Here is a 24,923-nt window from a genome sequence, read left to right on the forward strand (position 1 = left end):
GCGCTGTAGCACAACTGTAGTTGGCTGTTGCTATGGGCATGGTCTTGTTGCTGGGCATATTTGCATATATTTAAGCATTCTTTCTTCCATGCAAAGCCTTAGCTACATGTATCTAAATTATCCTTTCAAATACACACTTCATTTTGGGTTGACTTCTTTAGATATCGTTCTATAGTGACTTACAATATGACATTAACTTTACACATGTGTTATTTTTATTGGTGATTTCAGTGATGTGCATACAACTTACAATATGAACCTGAATATGACATTAACTTTACACACATGTTATTTTTATTGGTGATTTCAGTGATGTGCATACAGCTTACAATATGAACCTGAATATGACATTAACTTTACACACATGTTATTTTTATTGGTGATTTCAGTGATGTGCATACAACTTACAATATGAACCTGAATATGACATTAACTTTACACACATGTTATTTTTATTGGTGATTTCAGTGATGTGCATACAGCTTACAATATGAACCTGAATATGACATTAACTTTACACACGTTATTTTTATTGGTGATTTCAGTGATGTGCATACAACGTACAATATGAACATGAATATGACATTAACTTTACACATGTTATTTTTATTGGTGATTTCAGTGATGTGCATACAACTTACAATATAAACCTGAATATGACATTAACTTTACACACGTTATTTTTATTGGTGATTTCAGTGATGTGCATACAACTTACAATATAAACCTGAATATGACCTTAACTTTACACACGTTATTTTTATTACCCGACCTCTACATTGGATTTTAATCAGATTGACATACATACATACATACATACATACATACATACACACACACACACACATACATACATACATACATACATACATACATACATACATACATACATACATACATACATACATACATACATACATACATACATACATACACACATACACACATCATACATACATACATACATACATACATACATAAATACATCATACATACATACATACATACTACATACATACATACATACATACATACATACATACATACATACATACATACATACATCATACATACATACATACATACATACATACATACATACATACATACATACATACATACATACATACATACACACACATACATACATACATACATACATACATACATACATACATCATACATGCATACATACATACATACATACATACATCATACATACATACATACATACATACACAGATGCACACACATAGATTTGGCTGTTGCTATGGGCATGGTCATGGTTGCTTAGGATATTTGCTTATATTTTTATTAATGTTTACTCATTTGCCTACCAGATGATGTTATTTGACCAAAATTTACTCCCATCTGGCTGTTGCTAAGGGCATGGTCATGGTTGCTAGGGCCAATTGGGTCAAAATGTTTTAAGGAAAATCTGCAGATTGTCTAGAAACATCAGACCAAGTTTCAGTCTCACTGACCAAGAACTTTTTGAGATATACATTTTTGACAAAAATTCACATTTTTACACCTAATTTACATATCATTGATGAGATCATTATATGCCTCTTCATCTATACACCCCCAGATGCATCCCCATTAAATTTCAGCCCAATCTGCTGAATAGTTTTGACATTAAAGATTTATTAACAAAAAGACACATTTTTAGCCCTAATTTGCATATTACTCATGGAATCATCATGTCATGAACAAATCTTACTTTACACCCCCTTAAGAATGTTCCTACCAAATTTTGCACCAATCTGCCCAGTAGCTTCTGAGTTTAAGTTTTTTTACCAAAAAAGTAATGTCCCCACCAAATAACAAAGCAATCAGGTTGGCAGTTTTTGAGTTTAAGTCGTCCACACACATACACACACAGACAGAGACAGACAGAGAGACAGACAAGCAGACAGACAGACAGACAGACACAGACAGACAGACACAGACAGACAGACACTGACAGACAGACGAATGGACAGACACCGCTCAATGTCTATAGCACTACTGAACCTACATTGTTGCTAGTTGTATTTGCATTCACTTTTTGGATGTTTAAGCACTTACCTAACCATGCCTCATTGCCTGTTATCTTGGCTTTATACACCATCATTTGTCTGTTGCTATATACATGGTCTTGCTGCTGGGCATATTTGCATTCAATTTTAGAATGTTTATTCACTTTTCTATAAATTCCTGTTGTTATCTTTGCAATAGACATGTTTGTTGCTATGGGTGTGGTCTTGTTGCTAGGCATATTTGCATACATTTGGAATCATTTTTTCACTTCCCTACCCTTCCCAGGTTTCACCTTTGTAATGTAAACCATCATTTGGCTGTTGCTATGGGTGTGACCTCATTACTAGGGATATTTGCATACAGATAGATGCATCCCCATTAAATTTTGGCTCAATCTCTTCAGTAAATTTGTAATTATACATTTTTGACCAAAAAGGCACATTTTTAGATCTAATTTACATATCACTGACAGGATTATTATACCATTAATTGTAATCTAAACACCCTTAAGAACGTTCCCACTAAATTTCAGACTGATCTGATCAGTAGTTTTTGAGTTTAAGTTTTTTTACCCAAAACCACATTTTTTGACCCAAATCACACACTGGCGGTAAGATCATTTGATCTTAACAATTTCCCAACTAGACACCCAAGGTAATATACCCACCAAATATCATGGCAATCGGACTAGCGGTTTTCGATTTAAGTTGTTTATACACACAACACACATCCACACAGACAGACAGACAGACAGACAGACAGACAGACAGACAGACAGACAGACAGACACTTTGCCATGCCTATAGCACAACTGAACCTAAGAAGTTCCGTTGTGCTAAAAAAATGGTTCAGGTGCAGCTTTAAGTCTTCCCTCCTTACCCTGACAATCAGAATCACACTAAAAACAGAAGTTGCTAAAAGATGGCAACTCACCTAAAGATAGATTCTCCTCCCTTGCCAGTAGATGTAGGATCACCAGTCTGGGTCATGAAGTTCCTCTGTAAGGAATAAATTATACAGAAATATTTCTCTATTTTGAGATATAGGGAAATGTGCGAAATAATGATAATCTTTATTTATACTGGATAGTTTCAACCTCAGTTTCAAGATATAAGTTTTTAACCAAAATCTGACATTTTTAGACATAATTTGCATATCGCTGAGGATATCATCATGTTGTGAATACAGCATCAACACATGCCTAGATGCATCCCCATAAAATGTCAGTCCAATCTGCTGGATAATTTTGGAATTATAGATTTTTGACCAAAATATGCATTTTTATACCTAATTTACATATCATTGATGGGATTATCATGTTATGATCATTTCTTAATCTAAACACCACTAAGAACGTTCCCATCGAATTTCAACCAAATCTGCTGTTATTTTGGAATTACAGATTTTTGACAAATAAGACACATGTTTAGCCCTAATTTGCATATCACTGATGGGATCATCATGTCATGAACAATTCTTAATCTAAACACCCCCAACAACATTCGAATAAAACTTCAGCCCAACATGCTCACAAGTTTTGGAATTAAAGGTTTTTGACCAAAAATACACATTTTTATGCCTAATTTGCATATCGCTGATGGGATCATCATGTTATGATCATTTCTTAATCTAAACACCACAAAGAATGTTCCCATCAAATTTCAACCACATCTGCTCAATTATTTGGGAATTATAGATTTTTAACAAAAAGACACAGAAAATACCGCTAATGGTGTTGCAGCATAATTGTACAGTTTTTAAAAATGTTTATCCAAATGCTAGTCCATGCTAACAATAAGTGTTCATTTGCTGAATCCAGTTGCCTATCCAACCATGTTGCTATCTTAACGATATATGCTATCATTTGGCTGTTGCTATGGGCGTGGTCATGTTGTTAGATATATTTACATACATTTGTGTATGCTTTTGTTCACTTGTGTATGAATTCCTGATATTACCTTTGCAATATACGTGATCATTTGGCTGTTGCTATGGGCGTGGTCTTGTTGCTAGGCATATTTGCATACATTTTAAAATGTTTATTCATTTGTCTATTAATCCTCTTGTTATCTTTGCAATATATGTTATCATTTGGCTGTTGCTATGGGCGTGGTCTTGTTGCAAGGCACTTTTGTATACATCTTTTGAATGTTTATTCATTTGTCTTTCAATTCCTGTGGTTATCTTTACAATATACATGATTATTTGGCTGTTGCTATGGGCGGTGTGTTGTTGCTAGGCACATTTGCATATATTTTTTGAATGTTTATTCGTCATTCTATTCTTGGTATCTTTGCAATATACGTGATTGTTTGGCTGTTGCTGTGGGCATGGTCTTGTTCCTGCAGAATAACACTTTCAGAAAAATTTCACCAAGTTTCAGACTCATTAACCAAGTACATTTTGAAATATAAGTTTTTGATCAAATATGAAATTTTTACACCTAATTTGCATATCACTCATGGAATCATTGTATGCTTTAATATTTCTTTGTCCATACATCCCTAGATGCATTCCCATTAAATTTCAGCCCAATCTGCTCAATAATTTTGGAATTATAGATTTTTAACCAAAAAGACACATTTTTAGCCCTAATTTGCATATCACTGATGGAATCATCATGTCATGAACAATTCTTACTAAAAACACCCTGAAGAATGTTTCACCCAAATTTCAGCCCAATCTGCCCAGCAGTTTTTGAGTTTAGGTTTTTTGACCAAAAATCACATTTTTTGACCCAAATCACAAACCGGTGGTAAGATCATTTTGATTTGAACAATTTCCCACCTAGACACCCAAAGTAATGGACCCACCAAATATCACAGCAATTGGTTCTGCAGTTTTTTTGATATTTAAGTTTTACACACACACACACACACACACACACACACACACACACACACACACACACACACACACACATACACACACACACACACACACACACACACACACACACACACACATCCATCCACAGACAGACAGACAGACAGACACCGGGTGTTCCCTATAGCACTACTGAACCTCAGTCAAGTTGTGCTAAAAAAGCTGTTCAACGGGCAACCTAACCCATCACATTGGGTAGGTAGGTCAATTATTTGTTTTACATTGTTGGACAAGGATGTTAAAACAAGTCATATATAATGATAGCAAAACATTTCAATTGGAGTTTATATAGTACTTTATATAATAGTCGGTCATTTTGATTTTATCTCTTGTAATTTCTCTGTATTTCAATCGATTTCCATCAGTTCTACAGTTAGTGTACAATTTACGGTTAGACAAATTTTGTAGCTCCTCTGACCCTCTCCTCTACCAATTGAAACTCCAGAATTATTTAGCCAACCCTTCTGTCACCTACACTACAGTGGAGATATAAAATTATATGGAACAATGATGGATTACAATAACAGTCCAAACGATTTCACATGCATAAGGAGATGTCTCATAATGAGCTCTAACCTACATTGTATACAGGGAGGTACTTAGCCAGCCACCTTCCATCTTGTTTTGGGAGAAAGATTGCTAAGATGAAAACTTTTTTGAAAATAAGACAATGTAGGAGGCCATTTAGAGGCATAAAATATCAAATCATAGACATAATTTATAGTCTTTTGAATATAGTATTAAAATATCAGAATTGAGACAATTATACTATGCAGTATAATGCATTCATATTATCTGGCTATGAAGTGTATTTTGTTGTGGCAAAGCTGAAAGATATTTTGCAGATGTGTACTTGGTAAATGACTTCTGAAGTTTAATTTGATTTTTTAAAAATACCACCAATGGCGTTGTAGCACAACTGTACAGTTTTTTAAAATGTTTATCCATATGGTACTCCATGCTAACAATAAGTGTTCATTTGGTGAATGACTATCCAGTTGCCTATCCAACCATGTTGCTATCTTTACGATATATGCTATCACTTGGCTGTTGCTATGGACGTGGTCTTGTTGCTAGGCATATTTGCATACATTTTTTGAATGTTTATTCAATTGTCTATTAATCTCCATTGTTATCTTTGCAATATAAGTGATCATTTCGCTGTTGCTATGGACGTGGTCTTGTTGCTAGGCATATTTGCATACATTTTTTGAATGTTTATTCAATTGTCTATTAATCTCCATTGTTATCTTTGCAATATAAGTGATCATTTCGCTGTTGCTATGGACGTGGTCTTGTTGCTTGGCAAATATACATACATTTTTTTGAATGTTTAATCAATTGTCTATTAATCTCCATTGTTATCTTTGTGAAATACATGACCGTTTGGCTGTTACTATGGGCGTGGTCTTGTTGCTAGGCAAATTTACATACATTTTTTTGAACTCTTACTCAATTGTCTATCAATCCCTGTTGTTATCTTTGTGAAATACACGACCGTTTGGCTGTTGCTATGGGCGTGGTCATGGTTGCTAGGGTATTTGCATACATTTTTTTAATGTTCACTCATTTGCCTACCAGATGATGTTGTTATTTGACCAAAATATACTGCCATTTGGTTGTTGCTAAGGGCGTGGTCATGGTTGCTAGGGCCAATTTTGTCAAAATGTTTTGGAGAAAATGTGCAGAATAGCACTTTCTGAAACATCATTCAATTTCAGCCCAATCTGCTCAGTAGTTTTGGAATTATAGATTTTCAACCAAAAAGACACATTTTTAGCCCTAATTTGCATATCACTGATGGAATCATCATGTCATGAACAAATCTTACTTTCTACCCCCTTAAGAATGTTCCCACCAAATTTCGCACCAATCTGCCTAGTAGTTTCTGAGTTTAAGTTTTTTGACCAAAAATCACATTTTTTGACCCAAATCACACACCTGTGATGCGATCATTTTGATTTGAACAATTTCCCAACTAGACACCCAAGATAATGGACCCACCAAATATCATGGCAATCGGTTCAGCGGTTTTTGACTTTAAGTTGTTTACACACACACACACACACACACACACACACACACACACACACACACACACACACACACACACACACACACACACACACACACACACACACACACACAGACACACACACAGACACACACACACGCACACACACACGTGCACACACACACACACACACACCACACAGACAGACAGACAGACAGACAGACAGACAGACAGACAGACAGATGCCAGGCGATCCCTATAGCACTACTGAACCTCAGTTCAGTTGTGCTAAAAACCATATCAACAGGCTTTAGAGGATGTGCACTTTGTCATGGTTGATGTGTATGTGCCAAATTATATGGAATGTGAAACTTGCATTTCAAAGATATCGCTAATTATTGGCGATCATTAATTATGCAAATTACTCATTAAAAGTAAAGCCTATGTCAACAAACTTGTGCGCATTGTTATGGTTGGTATATGTACCAAATTCGATGAAATTTGAAGCTTGCATTCTTAAGATAAAGCGGAATTAACAAACATCATTAATCATGCAAATTATTTTAATTAAAACTGCAATCTACATCAACAAACTTTATAGGACATATGCACTTAGTTATGGTTAACTTATGTAGTGAATTAGATTAATTAGAGTAGATTAATTACTCAAAACAGACACATTCATATTCAGTTCTTGCCATTAGCATAGGGAAGATGTACAGCAAATTTCATTGTATTTGAGCCAGTCGTTTTTAAGAAAATGATGACACAGACAGCCAGACAGACAGACAGACACACACACACACAGACAGACACACAGACAGACATCCCCTTTTAATACCTCCTGTACCCTTACGGGAGGTAAAAATGGATTTTATCTATCACTGTCAGTCCATTAGTAACAGTATTTGATCTTGAGATCTACAACTAAAGATGTCCTTACCTGCACAGAATGGAAGACACAATAATTGTAATACTTTATCTTACATAACTTCAGGAAATTCAAGCAACCTGGATGGATAAAGATAAAAATAGTCAGGAGAGGATACTGTTATTTTTGGTAACAAATGGATAAAGATAAAATTAGTCAGGAATGGATAGTTTTATTTCTGGTAACAAATGCAGGATTCTTCCAAGATCTGTATACAAGAATGGGAGTTAGGGTGTCACAGGGGTTCCAATCATTGGCATATCAATACAAGAATGGGAGTTAGGGTGTCACAGGCAGGGGTCCAATCATTGGCATATCAATACAAGAATGGGAGTTAGGGTGTCACAGGCAGGGGTCCAATCATTGGCATATCAATACAAGAATGGGAGTTAGGGTGTCACAGGGGTTCCAATCATTGGCATATCAATACAAGAATGGGAGTTAGGGTGTCACAGGCAGGGGTCCAATCATTGGCACATCAATACAAGAATGGGAGTTAGGGGGTCTCAGGGGTTCCAATCATTGGCATATCAATACAAGAATGGGAGTTAGGGTGTCACAGGGGTTCCAATCATTGGCACATCAATACAAGAATGGGAGTTAGGGGGTCACAGGGGTTCCAATCATTGGCACATCAATACAAGAATGGGAGTTAGGGTGTCTCAGGGGTTCCAATCATTGGCACATCAATACAAGAATGGGAGTTAGGGGGTCACAGGGGTTCCAATCATTGGCACATCAATACAAGAATGGGAGTTAGGGTGTCACAGGAGTTCCAATCATTGGCACATCAATACAAGTATGGGAGTTAGGGTGTCACAGGGGTTCCAATCATTGGCACATCAATACAAGAATGGGAGTTAGGGTGTCACAGGGGTTCCAATCATTGGCACATCAATACAAGAATGGGAGTTAGGGTGTCACAGGGGTTCCAATCATTGGCATATCAATACAATTCTTAATCATTACAGAGGTAAAGTTCGAAACCAACATCACTTGCATCATCCACTAGACATGTCTATATGTATATTTGCATACATTTTTTTGAATGATTATTCATAAATTTGTCTATTAATCCCTGTTGTTATCTTTGCAATATACATGATCATTTGGCCATTGCTATGGGTGTGGTCTTGTTGCTAGGCACATTTACATACATTTCTGAATGTTTATTCACTTGTCTATTAATCCCTGTTATCTTTGCAATATACATTTTGTACGTGGCTTTTGCTACAAATGTATGGGTGTGGTCTTGATGCTAGGCACATTTACATACAAATGTACATTTTCTTGATGATTATTCACTTGTCTATTAATCCCTGTTTTCATCTTTGTGAAATACACTGTTTGGCTGTTACTATGGGCGTGGTCTTTTGCTAGGGATATTTGCATACTTTTTTGAAGGTTTACTCACTTGCCAACCAGATGATGTTATTTGACCAAAATGCATGTATACTGCCATTTGGTTGTTGCTAAGGGCATGGTCATGGTTGCTAGGGCAAACTGTGTCAAAATGTTTTGAAGAAAATCTGCAGAATAACACTGCTAGAAACATTTCATCACGTTACAGTCTCATTGACCAAGTACTTTTTGGGATATAAGTTTTTGACAAAAATTCACATTTTTACACCTAATTTACATATCATTGATGAGATCATTATATGCCTCTTCATCTATACACCCCCAGATGCATCCCCATTAAATTTCAGCCCAATTTGCTAAGTAGTTTTGGAATTAAAGATTTTTGACCCAAAAGACACATTTTTAGCCCTAATTTGCATATCACTGATGGGATCATCATGTCGTGAACAATCCTTAATCTAAACACCCTGAAGAATGTTACCAAGACATTTCAGACCGATCTGCCCATAGTTTTTGAGTTTAAGTTTTTTGACCAAAAATCACATTTTTTGACCCAATTACTCATCAGTGGTAAGATCATTTTGATTTGAACAATTTCCAAACTAGACACCCACGATAATATACCCACCAAATATCATGGCAATTGGTCCAGTGGTTTTAAATCACTCATCGGTGGCAAGATCATTTTGATTTGAACAATTTCCCAACTACCGGTAGACACCCAAGGTTATACATCCACCAAATATCATGGCAATTGGTCCAGTGGTTTTTGACTTAAATGCCATAGACTTTCCATGCAAATGTCCCCATAGGCCAAGGACTTTTTAGGTTGCACACAGTTGTACACAATGTTTTGATAGTGATCATTTTACACCAAAACAGGTGGGATATGGTCTCATCTACAAGTATATCAATAATTATGAAATATTGAATTTTAATTTACATGAATGTATGGTCAGTAACTTGACCAAGGAATTTGGGAAAATTGGTATCAAAAAAGCATGTGAAATTTAGTTTTTTGATAAATACAAGGGTTACAATTGGAAATTAGCTGTAAAAATTAATAGACAGATAGTATGGGTGTTGAGTAAAATATTTATCATAAAGTACTGTCCGTCGATGTTTACAGTAAATACAAACAAATTTGCATATATCATATATACAAATACTGCATACATATAAGTCTACAGATAGCAGTATAATGATATGTCCCATGGACGATTATATCCAACACTTCGTCTGTTAACAAAAATCTGACGAAATGAAAGACAATGATGTAGATTCTGCCGTAACATGAATGTAAACCAACCTAGGAGTAATCATACGGCATTGGCTCGGCATCTGTGGTTTGTCATCAGCAGGATTGTGGGACCCGCCAGTGACGATGTCAGTCCAAAAGTTGAAGTCATCGGGAGGGTTTTCGATACGTTCTAGTAGGACAAAATCTATTTCCTCAAACCCATAAAATTCATCATTGCTATCACTGTCTAGGAAGTGTCGAGTGAAAAACTCTGTCTTCCGGGATTACTTCATTCAATATATCAGCATAATGTGGAAGGTCAACATCCATATTCATAGTGGCCGCCATATTACGCATTGCTAAGTAGGTGCTATTTTCATTCGGTGGCAAAAAGTGAAAGAAATCGAACACTTGACTGTTTCCCGCCTGAATAATTTAATATTTAACGAGATAACATCGTGTACATCATTACTTATTATGGACATAAGGGTGGGACAGCGATAACCTATTTTATATCATTAACTAAATAAAGGGCCCACACCTTGTAAGTGATGTGTATGCTATATTTTTATGGTGTCTATCTCAACATGAAACCTTGTGATTAGGCTCACTGATCTTGATAGTTTATTCAACACAACTGACTTGCTCTACTCCTTTTATCTGGTGATCTCAACATCAATCCAGGTCCATATAAACCTAAATATCCATTTGATGTCTGCAGTAAGGCAGTAAAAAGGAAACAACAAGTTACTGAATATGAAAATTGTGAGTGTTGGTACCTCAAGGTGTGTATTAACATGGGTGACGATGTCTTTGAAGCTCGACAAAATCATGAGTTTTAGTATGTGCATTACCCATAAAAGGAACCTAACCTAGACAAAATCATGAGTTTTAGTATGTGCATTACCCATAAAAGGAACCTAACCTAGACAAAATCATGTCTTTTAGTATGTGCATTACCCATAAAAGGAACCTAACCTAGACAAAATCATGTGTTTTAGTATGTGCATTACCCATAAAAGGAACCTAACCTAGACAAAATCATGTGTTTTAGTATGTGCATTACCCATAAAAGGAACCTAACCTAGACAAAATCATGTGCTTTAGTATGTGCATTACCCATAAAAGGAACCTAACCTAGACAAAATCATGTGTTTTAGTATGTGCATTACCCATAAAAGGAACCTAACCTAGACAAAATCATGTGTTTTAGTATGTGCATTACCCATAAAAGGAACCTAACCTAGACAAAATCATGTGTTTTAGTATGTGCATTACCCATAAAAGGAACCTAACCTAGACAAAATCATGTGTTTTAGTATGTGCATTACCCATAAAAGGAACCTAACCTAGACAAAATCATGTGTTTTAGTATGTGCATTACCCATAAAAGGAACCTAACCTTGACAAAATCATGTGTTTTAGTATGTGCATTACCCATAAAAGGAACCTAACCTAGACAAAATCATGTCTTTTAGTATGTGCATTACCCATAAAAGGAACCTAACCTAGACAAAATCATGTGTTTTAGTATGTGCATTACCCATAAAAGGAACCTAACCTAGACAAAATCATGTCTTTTAGTATGTGCATTACCCATAAAAGGAACCTAACCTAGACAAAATCATGTGTTTTAGTATGTGCATTACCCATAAAAGGAACCTAACCTAGACAAAATCATGTGTTTTAGTATGTGCATTACCCATAAAAGGAACCTAACCTTGACAAAATCATGTGTTTTAGTATGTGCATTACGGTAGCCAGTCATAACGGCCCGTGACCATAACGACCCGTGGTCAAAATGGCCCGTTTTTGGAACACCCGGTGGTCAAAACAGCCCGTTTTTGGAACACCCGGTGGTTAAAACGGCCCGTTTTGGAAATCACGTAGTCAAAACGGCCCGTAGTCAAAACGGCCCTTAACCAAAACGACCTGTGGTCATAAAGTCCCGTTTTGGAACAACAAACAATCACATAACTCACGGTCGTCGTTGTCTTTCAGTCCAGAGCTAGCTGTTGTAGACGGTCTCCCCCTTTCCGTTGAACTCGGGAGCTAACTGTTGGAGACAGTCTCCCCCTTTCCGTTGAACTACCGTTGTCAAAACGGCAAGCACATAACTCACGATCGTTCAGTGTCTCTCAGTCCAGAGCTAACTGTTGGAGACGGTCTCCCCCTTTCAGTTGAACTCCCGGTGTCAAAACGGCAAGCACATAACTCTCGGTCGTCGTTGTTGTCTCTCAGTCCGGGAGCTAACTGTTGGAGACGGTCTCCCCCTTTCCGTTCAACTACCGTTGTCAAAACGGTCCGCCAGCTGATAAAAACATGAACTCATTTACTGTTGTCTCTCAGTCCGGGAGCTCAGACATACTCAGTACATATAAGTCAGTAGATGTTCCCCCGACGTTATCGTTATTTCCGAATAATCATTTACACGAGCATGTAATCTTCTCTATAACATCATAAATAAGAAACATGATAGCGTTTGATCAGAGCATGCTATCCGACAACATAATAAGCCACACTGGTATGCAATTGATTAAAACCATACTGCTATACGAACGCATTATGATGTATGTTTGATTAAACATTGTAGACAGATGGTGTGTTTGTATGGGTGTATGTATTATTGAGTAATGGCAAACAGTAGTTGGATAACCCTTTGATTCACTTTACGACCTAATTGAATAATTCACACCAAATCATACGTTTACTGGAAATGACATTTCGTTCAATGACAACCCTTGTTTATGAACCATTTAAATACGCCGCGATGTGACACCTATCCACAAAACATTGTCATATCCAATGTTGGACTGGCATAATGTATACCTATTAATGTCAAGTTTGTTCCGGATTTAATAACCTTAATTCGAAGAGGTCACGGTGAAAGACGTTGTGTGTTTATGTATGTATGTACGTAAGTATGTCTGGATACAGACACAGACACAGATATAGATACAGATACAGACACAGACACAGACACACACAGACACAGACACAGACACAGACACAGACACAGACACAGACACAGACACAGACACAGATACAGACACAGACACAGATACAGATACAGATACAGATACAGATACAGATACAGATACAGATACAGATACAGATACAGATACAAGGATGTGTACAAAGTGTAAACATTGTCACTTGTACCTTGGAGTATTTATACTGTCATTGTTCGTTTTACTGTTTATTTTCTTACGAGGTTTGTCACGAAAGAAAGACCTAGAGCTACATAGTGAAACCGCTACACTACTACATACATCTAACATAAACATGTCTAACTTGTAGTTGTATTCACCATGGCCATGAATTATTGAATATCAAAAACAAACCTGGCAAATGAAATTTAACACTTACATCTGGGTCTTTCTTCAGTGTATAAATCAACCACAATATCTCCAAGCGTGGTTTCCAATAAAACAGCCATCGTTGTTGGAAATGTATATCTAAATTTCAACACCTAAAACATAAAAGAAATAGCGTATACATGTACAATGTACCTATACAAATAGCTCACTCCACACGCATGGAGAGTGCCATGATGGAAAGACAAGGTCGTAACGATTTCATGACTGGACAGACGAACACAGATACAATATTGATCGATGCCCAACATTATAGGATAGTACATATCTTTGATGTAAACTATATGAAAATGGTTTAATAATTGGATAAAAAGTCGGAAAAGGTTGAGTATAGTTTGTAAAAAATATTTCAAATGACCATTTCGGTGTGGGAAAGAGAATTCTCCCCCACATAACAATAGTTTAGTCTCTGAACTTAATTTCAAGAACATTTCTCGTGAGAGGTTCGAGCAATCATTAGATGGCTTCATGGATGTATGGTATGTATAAAAATGTATGTAAAAATCTTGTTTTAGTGGAAAGGGTGGAAATCACGCGAAATTTTGGGCAAAATTTAGAGAGAATCAACCGAAGAGCTAACCCTTGACCTCACAGACGAATACGCACTTTGCAAATACATCCCATCAATACACGGAGGCCAGACATGTACTACGCGAGCACCAGACATATGCGTTGCGAGTATCATCTGCAACTCCTGTGTCTGCTTCAGACATGAGCGTTACCAGTTCTGTTATTAGTCTATCAGCTAGCCCTCGGATCAATCTGATTAAAATCCGATGTGGTGAAAGCGGCTAGATGTCCTTATTTACCTCTATTCATCGTGTTGTGACGTTTGTTTTGTTCGGAGTGATCGCCGCCTTCCCACGTTAAAACAAACGTTATAATAAGTTACAATAGCCTATTCTGAATATGAGAGTGTAATCTCACTCGTCAACATAAATAAACAGTTGATACAAACCATTTCAATACAAAAAGCAAACATGAATTGACTTTCTAAAAGCACCACCGGATCAATTTCAAATAATTTACATGAATACAGTACGTTATTCTTAAATGAAATTACGTCTCATTATCAAATACAAAATATGAACAGGCGATTTAAATCGACGGATATAAAATGGGACGACTTTTTCCTCAACAACAATAAATGTTACTGGAAAGTGTAGATAGTGTATAACAAACTGCCATGGAGTTACCGTACACTGGAAGATAGTCTTGCTAGCTAGACGTTCGGTCTTTCCTTCGATGCTATAAGCGAACGAAGTTCGCAGTGAGGGCTCAATGTTCGGTCGTGTGTCGTATTTTATCGGAACTTCGGAACATCCGAGGTCTAGCAGATAGACTAACTGGAAGACAGAATAAACCGGATAGCTTCAGACAAAAATACCCACACAATTCACAAATACTTGTTCACGATAACTAAGCAAATAGCTGAACTTGATAATTCACGGAAAGCAATGAATTCGCAATTGAACGTAGAAATCCCTCGAAGGAGAGTCTTGTCTCTAGACGAACAAAGCTATGCCCCTCCTCACAATTCTGGCAGACAAAAACACGAAGTTCGAGAGCAACGAATCGAAGGATGTCAGTGTAAATAGAACGTGGGAAATGTTGGCTGTTTTAGCAGTGATAGCAAACTTATGTGTCGTATATATCCACTTATATTACCTTGAAAATTATTTTCTCAAGACAAGCTTCTTTGTCAATGTTAACAACATGTACTCAAGGTAAGATAGGAATTCTTTTCTTGTCAAATAAGATATCCAAAGGTATATATTTTCAATACTTTCGCTGATTTTATTCTCCAAAGTTGTGGAGCGTTGTTTGTCTATACATAGAGTAACGTATCGCTGATCAAAAGACAACCAAAATTTATGTATGATTAATTTCTTTTTATCATTTCAACAGGGAATCGTGAAAAAATTGAAGAATTGAACAAATGGAAGACAGAACTTGAACAGAAACAGAGGGGAGTTTATGACAAACAAGACGGAGTAGAAGAGAAACTCAAAGATCATGAGAAAAGAAATTAAATACTTGACGGCACTCAACAACAGCTACAAAACCCAAAAATGAACTCGTACAGAGAAAGAGATCTGAGATAAGAGAGAGACAACAGCTGCAGTCTTCAGGAAAACGACCTCATCAATTACTTTAGTCCGATGGGTATTGTTTCAAATGTTGTACTTGGTTTAATCATAGACACTTGGTGTAGGGTCTATGGTTTAATCCGGGTTCAGAACTACTTGTCAGCAATTATTGTGTGGGCATATACTGTATTTGATACCGATATGTGTGAACAAATACACTTACACAGTATGTGGGTATACGTATATACTGTTATGTATATGAACACATACATACGGAATATATATATGCAAGTATAAGGATACATAATAGCCATGGTATGGTATGGCGCCCCAATTTGTTTGTACTTTATATTCTTGTTTTTATTCCAGTGGTTTACAATTATGTAATTACGTACGTATGTGTCATCGTTTGACTGTCAACTGCCACCTGTTGATACGTAGGCCATCTCATGACACCCAGATCTACATTTGATTCGTTTGTCTTTGTAACTAAAACAATAAACTGGAAATTTGGAGCCGTACACATTCTCTATGTACCAGTTGTAGTCGTCAAATTGAGAAACGGAAGAATTTTAGCTATAGTAAATGCATGACACTAAACGAATTATCGAGAACTGTCACAATTTTTATACAGTGGTACAGCAAATAATGGAGAGGAATTGAAATATGATGAATATATTTTCATTAAAAAGTTAAAAGTAAACGCCATGCCATATTTAGACTGGGTTTACTGTTGATGAAGCATTGCCAGACATTCGATCTAACGTTACGATAGTAAACATTGTGTCAATATTGAAGGCAACAACATTACATATGTACACGTATGAATATCACTTTTCATAGGATAAATAGCTTTAGTACCCTTTCTGAGTTTCCTCACGTTGGTAAAAAAATCTAAAATATAACAAATAATCTATATATTTTGGATTTAGAGCATAAATTTGTAGGTCATCTATAAAGTATTATACACTTGGGGTAATATTGTTGGACGAGTTTTAGCGCTCTTAGACGTAAATGACACGTATTCACGGTGGGACGAGATGGCCATGGGACGAATGGGTCATTGGACGACTGTATGGGACGAGTTGCTTTAGGACGAGTTGGTTTTGAGACGAAGTAACCGCTTAGATTACAAGGTTAGATATGGCCCCATGATGAAAGCACGGTGCGATGTTTACCCGCGGAACGACCCCTGTCTTGGTAGGCCATCCTTGTCTCTTGGTTCGACTAGCTCGGTGTATTGTATTGTGTAACTCGAATTACCTTTCACTTCAAATATTACGTAAACATTTTTGATTACGAAAATTTTAACCATTTTTTTTGGCTCGTAAATAGGTAGCCATCTTTATCGATCCCATATTTCACGGGAAATCATCGTCGCAAACCACGGCCTGTTTTACGGCAACGTTCTTCACGAACCTCCCACAGGTTGTAGTGGTAGAAATAATAACTCTGGTTTGCGAGAATGCGGGAAATGGACACGTACTTGTTTAGGATATTTTTAAGGGAAAAAATATTTGGGCGGCACACACCCCCCGTTTACCTTCCTTGATTGATCGAGCTTCATATTGCCTTATTGGTATTTTGAATTTTTGTTTTGCCATTATTTGATTTTTAGGTGGCGATTGCTGTGTCTGAAGTCAAATTTTCACTCGTAATTCAAACGTGTCACTACACTGCCTTAGGATAAAATCAATCACTAATTAACAAGTACTTTGATCATTTTTAGCAAATATACCTTTGTTTGCTTGATGAAAAACGTGCTATAGCGCCAAGCGCGTGCGAATAGCATAATAGAAAAACGAAAACAGCTTAAAATGATTTCTTATCGCTAGAGGTCGCTCTATTAATTCAACGAGTACACGCAATGACGCAATGACGTTAATTTGCATATGTGTACAGCCTTTCTGCCGCTGCTGGCGCTACACTCACGCCAGCAGCGGCAGAAAGGGGGCAGGGACCAGACTCCGATACACACAGAATTAACTATCTTCGGACATGCATATATGCAGTCAGTGATCATAAGAAATGGCAGACCCAGTAGTGATTGTCTCCGCAGCTCGGACTCCAGTAGGTAGGGAAATATTACTGGTGCTATTTTTATTTTGATAGCTTCGAGGAATATGACCTAAAGTGTACAATTTAAGCAGTAAGTCGCAGAATTTAGATGTTGCATGGAAATTTCGGAACAGGTCGAATTTGCAAATTAGTTGGATGGCGTGAGGTGTGACGTCATGTTAGATGAATCAAGCAAGCATCTTGTGATCGGATCACATGAAATTGTTTGACTAACTGATTATTGGAAATTAGATGTGAAATCCACGAGCGTTGAGCGACACCCCCATGTCATTAAAATCGATTTTCTCTCGCACAAACTAGTGTATACTATAGTATGATACGTGTAATCGTAATAGGTGAAGCAGACGACAGTCATTTGAAATCTTTGAATGTTTCCAGGGTTGAGGGATCACACTGTGTTCATGTGTAAATGTTGTGTCGTAAAACTTGTTAAGTTAATAAATTTTTGCTATTTATGAAAACTGGAAATGTTTTTTCTTTTTCTTTTATTATTATATAATTATCTTCATTGTATTTGATTTTAATGTTTCAACATGTTTTGTAGTCAGATTACAGTTGTCATGCAAATACATTTCCGGTTAACATTATTAATGCCAATCTAATTCTAAGTACACATTTTGTACATTGTTCATGTACTTCCTGTCTTCTTTTAGTTGTTAATGTTGCAGTTGATTTTTGAACTGTATTCATTGTATGCATTTTAATGTTACCTTGATTTAAATATTTTTTCATGTATGGTTTTATTCTGTACTGTCACACAAAGAATTGCCCACATTGGGATAATGAAAAAAATGTATGGTAAATATTCCCACCTCAATTACGCTATATTTACAGCAGACCTTTAGAAAGAAATAAACTGTCTATCTTGTCATCAAATAGTGGTTTTCTTTTAGTTTTCTGTATACAGAAATATATTTACCTAAATAATTGAGATGGTCTGATTAGTAATATTATATAATATCGTTACAATGTGTGAACATACTTGTCCCATTAGTTGTCAAACCTAACAGTTGATTTGTTATATGAACTTCTGAAAATGTGTGTCTTGTATCAAAATCTTGTTTGGGCATTTTATATGTTTGTATTGTTGTCATGGTAACATGATTTTTGTTACTATGACCTTGGTTGTATATTTGATGAATGTTAATCTACCATTTCACCATGAGAAGTTAAATTTGTTTAGCACAACTAAACCAATAAGGGGTTCAGTAGTGCTATAGGCATGGTGTGGTGTCTGTCTGTTTGTCTGACTGTGTGTGTGTGTGTGTGTATGTGTGCCTAGCAACAGGGCCACACCCATACACAACAGCCAAATGATGTTTCATATTGCAAAATTACCCAAATGAATGTGTACTAGGCAAATGAATAAAAGTTAAAAAAAGTATGCATTTATGCCTAACAACAAGACCACGCCCATAGGAACAGCCAAATGCCCGTATTTATATTTGCCTGTAAGTCATTACAAAGGTAATGACTTTGTTGGACATGCAAGTGAATAAACATTCAAAGATATGTTGCAAATATGCCTAGTAATATTACAAATTTTACAGTTGTGCTACAATGCCATCAGTGCTATTTTTACTGTAATCTGATACTTTAAGTTTAGTAATCTTTCAGTTTGTGATACTTACTATTGATAATTTAAAAGATAAAAGATAACATCCTTACAATTCTTGAATTTTTTTTATTTCATGTTTTATTACAATAGGCTCCTTCAATGGGGCATTGTCATCCATGCCTGCACATGATTTGGGGAGCATAGTTATCAAAGAAGCTCTGGAGAGGGCAAAGGTCAAACCAAATGAGGTGTCAGAGGTCATACTTGGTCAAGTGCTGACTGGAGGTAATCTCTTAAATCTGTTTTGTTATCTTTTGATAGTTTGTATAATTGCATCATATTTTTCTTCTATACCTTGCACATATGTATGCATCATTCGAGTCGCACAAAACACACAGACGCACACATAAACCAGAAAACATGCAACACAAAATTACTGTTAACAAGGTTTAACATTTAATTCAATATATGATTTGACTTTGGAAAAATGACATTGTATACTGTTGAGTACCTGCTATGATGAATGGCATGCAAGCATGCATGCCACGATTGAACAACAAAAAACAGATTTAAACTGAATGCCTCCTGTAAGGGAACCACTAATTATGCAAATAACTCATTAAACTAAAACAAACTATGGTAATAGGCTTTTTTTTGACAAGCGTGCTTTCTTAGGTTAATGTATGTGCCAAATTATACGGAATTTGAAGAGTGCATGATACTGCTTGATAATAAATACTGAAAGTCATTCATTATTCAAAGTACTCATTAAAGGTAAAAGTCATAGCAACAAACTTCGTAGGATATGTGCGTATTATTGTAGTTGATATATGTACCATATTAATTATTATACAAAATTTGAAGCTTGCATTTTTAAGATACAGCCTAGTTACCTAAAATCATGAATTATGCAAATATTTCATTAAAACTGTAAACTATATCAACAAATTGTATAGGACATATCCGCTTTGTTATAGTTAACGTAAACTAATCAGGTCTAGCCATCACCCCAAACATTATATGTACTAAATTTCATTATAATTGAGCCAGCCGTTTTTAAGAAAATGGTGACACAGACAGACAGACAGACAGACAGACACACACACACACACACACACACACACAAACACACACACAGACATCCCCCATTTAATCCTTACGGGAGGTAAAAATGTAATCAAAGACATTGTGAAACTGGGTGTTAAACAGGTCTTTGTAACACTAAAATCATCAAAATTCACAAATTGGAAACACAATACTTCAGTCGCTGACTGTTGTCCAATTCTAATAAAAAACATATGCTTCCTCTTGTTCTCAGCATTTGATACAGTTAGCTTACAGCTGTTCATAATCATGAGGAGCGAACCGTCTATCAGCAGCTTCACTATTTACATCGTTGATCGAATCCAACAATAGCTTCTTTACCCATACTTGATGTAATTTCGCCACAATCACCAAATAGAATTCTGTTTAAGATTTTAGAAAGAATTTCACTGATGAATATCGTTGGCTTCCGTCAGGATGGCGTACACGTACAGGATGCCAACAAGTTTTGCACCAAGCATAGCAACGGGAAAGAAAGTGGTCCAAAATTCCCGCAACTTTCAAATTTGAATGAAACAAATATTTATGATGCCTCCATGATTGTACTTGTAGTCTTGTTAGTTCGCGTTACGTTCATCTCCACAACATGCACAGAGCTAGATATAGTAGAGAACAGTCGACAGGTATAGGAACTAGACTAGGCAGTGATGTATGATCTATGTGTACAACATAGACAGTTGTCCTTGAAATTTGAGGATCATTACAGAAATAAAAGAGTTGCCAACGTTAGATTTGTTTATGAATTATATCACTCGTTTATCAGTATCAAATGTCGCACTAAATGTTTCAAAAATGTCTTGCTTCGGGGAAGTTCGGGGTCATCAGAAAATTTAACTGAAAGTATGGGAATTCTTAATCGAAACATATTCAGTCATAAAATCCTCAGGTTTCTGATAATTTCCAATACTTGTTACAAGAAAGGCTGCATTCCAAGAATATTTAGTTAGCTACATGTATTACATCTGATCCGGTCCCTATGCCTTATACATGACACACACGTCCAGTCAACATGGTGTGCCTCGCCTCCTGTACATGTTCCATACATTACTAGCTTGTCTGTCAGTGCTACATTTTGCTTCCTCTCTTCATTTTTCTCAGATGTTTTAAGAATTTGAAAATAGTCAGTGTCCAATCGACAAAATTTCTTTCCGCTGAAGTTTAGAAAACATTTAGTTCTACTCTACGTAAACGTCGTGTTGTTGCATCATACATCATGAGACGTCACATTTACCTCACACTTCGCTTCACGCTTCCTTCAATGTCTGGTCCCTATGAAACTAGTTCGAAGGCTTTCGCTAGTGATAGCGTGGGCAGTCTTGTTTTACCGCGTAATCGTCAAATGTTTTCCAAATAAATATGAATTTATTTCTTCTTTTTTTTTTACACTTTGGGTATTTTACTTGCTATTAGTACTTCTGGGCAACTCATATTTAATTTTCCGACCTTAGATTTTTTTTCAATGATCGTCAGGTTTTAGTACTTTCCTAAGCCGGTCCCACAACTAAACTGTTGTGGTTATACTTATAAGTTATAGCTGGGCGTTGTAACCGGTAGGTAACCGGCTATTATCTACACCACTGCCTACTAGGTATAGGTACGTCAACGACACAACTACTTGACAGAAAACACTTGTCGCGCACTCAAAAAGTTGTATGAAATTGTGATTTTACTAAGGAGTGCAGCAACCCAAAACGTACATCGATCAAACTGAGAAACATTTTGGTTTCATTTTATGTCATTCTGTTTCAGTAACAATGTATCATTTTCACATACCGTTCGCACATGTGAGCTTTAGGCAAAATATCGGGCTAATAGAGTGCACACAGACTCTTTTGTTTGCTTGTATTGTTTGCATTCGGTGTTTGACATTTCGCACGTTGTTTATTTGCACCATTCACATGTCTTATCATGCTTTGTGTAACTCGTAAGCCTAATTGACAACTGGCCAACGGTTTTTACTAGACAAATTTGAAACAAATTTTGCGTCAGTTTGATGGTAAACCTGCTATATTGACTACCAAACTTAGTTAATGTCAGTTATTTCTACTCACGTTGCATCAATATATATTTACAAACAGTATTATACATGAAATATGAGAGCCATGTGAAACTTTTTCAGTGCAAAATGTGATGAAGATATGAGGGCAAAGTCAGTGCTCCTTACAGCAGTTTGAATTTCCCGCATATGCATACATTACCCATAATCCTCTTTATATAGTGGACATCTGCCTTTAATCACTAGTCTCTGTGTACCTATCTCAAGTACTTCTCAAACACTTATTGATCATATCTACGCGAATATTTGTTCATACAAAATTCATGCAGGTACTCTGTTAAGTGATATTTCAGATCACTACCCTATTTTTGCCCTTTTTGAAGATTATCCAATCAAATTATCATACAAACGTAAATTACCTTTAGAAATTATAATCATTATGATTATTCTCACTATCATAATGACCTACTAAGTGCTCCATGGGATTCTATATATAACAGTACAGATGTGGATTCTGCCTACGAGAGATTTCATTCTATATTCAGTGATATATGTAATAGCCATGCACCACTTACCACTAAGATAGTCAATAATAAGAAAGTAAACAAACCTTGGATCTCTATAGCAATCAAGAAAGCGATACAATTATATTATGCTAATATTTTTACAGAAAACGACAGTAACACAAACATACTATGGAAGACTATTAATGAAGTCCTTGGAGGTCGGGGTACAAATGTTAAAAACACTCTACCTGATAGTCTTTCACAACAGCTAATGATATTGTAACAGCTTTCAATAGGTATTTTGTAAACATAGGACCAGATCTGGCTAGTAAAATTGGATCCACAAACCAAAGTTTCAGCAAGTATTTACCAGAGCCCTCTAAAAATTCATTTTTTTATGAGCCCCACAACGGAACATGAAGTGAAAGTATTTATCACTAACCTAAATGCTAAAAAGACTAGTGGTCATGATGACTGTCCAGCCAGATTACTTATTGACGGAGCATCTGTTATAGCTAAACCACTGGCTTACATTTTTAACTTATCATTTATGTCTGGTGTCTTTCCCAAAGTATTCAAATTAGCCAAAGTATCCCCTATTTATAAGAAAGGTGCTACTGATGACCCAGGTAATTATAGACCTATCTCAATTCTGCCCGTTTTAAGTAAAGTCATAGAACAAATTGTCAACACTAGACTAAATAGGATTTTTGAAAATCAGAATATTCTTTATGAACACCAGTATGCATTTAGGAAAAACTACAGTACAAAACTCTCTCTAATTAATCTTATAGACCACATTTTACATCAAATAGATGCAGGCAAAGTTACACTTGGCATATTTCCCGACTTCTCCAAGGCCTTCGACACTACTAACCATCAAATTATGTTGTCTAAAATAGCACACTATGGTATTATAGGACTTCCATTACAATGGTTTACTGATTATTTGCATAATAGATCCCAATTTGTCTCTGCAGATGGCAATAAGTCATCAAGCCTTGATATTAAATGTGGTGTACCTCAAGGGTCTGTTTTGGGACTTACTCTTTTCCTAATTTTTATTACCTCCCATAAGGGTACGGGAGGTATTAAAAGGAGAAGGTCTGTCTGTGTGTCTGTCTGTCTGTCTGTCTGTCTGTCTGTGTGTGTGTCTGTGTCATCATTTTCTAAAAATCGGCTGGCTCAATTGTAATGAAATTTGGAATATATAATCTTTAGGGTAATGGCTAGACCTGATTAGGTTTTGAGCCAGATCTGTTAATGTTTAATTAGAGAAATTTGCATATTAATGAAATCAACTAATTAAGGAATATCTTAAGACTGCATACTTCAATTTCAATATAATTTAGCGTATTCGTTAAGCATAACAACATACATTTGTCCTATAAAATTTGTTGATGTACCTTACAGCGTTAATGAATAATTTGCATAATTAATTATTTTGGTAATTAGGCTACATGTATACCTTAAGAATGCATACTTCATATTCAATATAATTCAGTACACACGTTAACCATAACAAATTGTGTATGTCCTATAAAGTTAGTTGATGTACCTTACAGTGTTAATGAATAATTTGCATAATTAATGATTTTTGGTAATTAGGATATATCTGAAGAATGCATACTTCAATTTCAATACAATTTAGTACATACGTTAAACATAACAGAGTGCATATCTCCTATAAAAGCTGTTGATTTCGATTGAAGATTTAGTGAATAATTTGCATAATTAATTATTTTCGGTGATTAGGCT

At 36.0% G+C, this 24,923-nt stretch overlaps 2 protein-coding genes across 2 annotated transcripts in view; one reads left to right on the top strand and one right to left on the bottom strand.

Annotated features, from left to right (window-relative positions):
• Nucleotides 1–13,963, bottom strand: part of LOC144432657 (peptidyl-prolyl cis-trans isomerase-like 4) — a 57,747-nt gene extending 43,784 nt beyond the window's left edge. Inside the window, exons 1-3 of the mRNA XM_078120923.1 lie at nt 13,825–13,963; nt 7,866–7,933; nt 2,956–3,020 (exon numbers count right to left, since the gene is read on the bottom strand). Of these exons, the coding sequence (XP_077977049.1) occupies nt 2,956–3,020; nt 7,866–7,933; nt 13,825–13,894 (203 nt within the window). The 5' untranslated portion in view covers nt 13,895–13,963. The remainder of the gene's footprint in view (nt 1–2,955; nt 3,021–7,865; nt 7,934–13,824) is intronic.
• Nucleotides 13,964–17,861: 3,898 nt separating this feature from the next.
• LOC144432580 (acetyl-CoA acetyltransferase, cytosolic-like) overlaps nt 17,862–24,923 on the top strand; it is a 34,990-nt gene continuing 27,928 nt past the window's right edge. The window contains exons 1-2 of the mRNA XM_078120824.1: nt 17,862–17,996; nt 19,710–19,844. Of these exons, the coding sequence (XP_077976950.1) occupies nt 17,951–17,996; nt 19,710–19,844 (181 nt within the window). The 5' untranslated portion in view covers nt 17,862–17,950. The remainder of the gene's footprint in view (nt 17,997–19,709; nt 19,845–24,923) is intronic.

Source organism: Glandiceps talaboti, chromosome 3, assembly GCF_964340395.1.
Source record: "Glandiceps talaboti chromosome 3, keGlaTala1.1, whole genome shotgun sequence".
NCBI classification, from domain to species: Eukaryota; Metazoa; Hemichordata; class Enteropneusta; family Spengelidae; genus Glandiceps; species Glandiceps talaboti.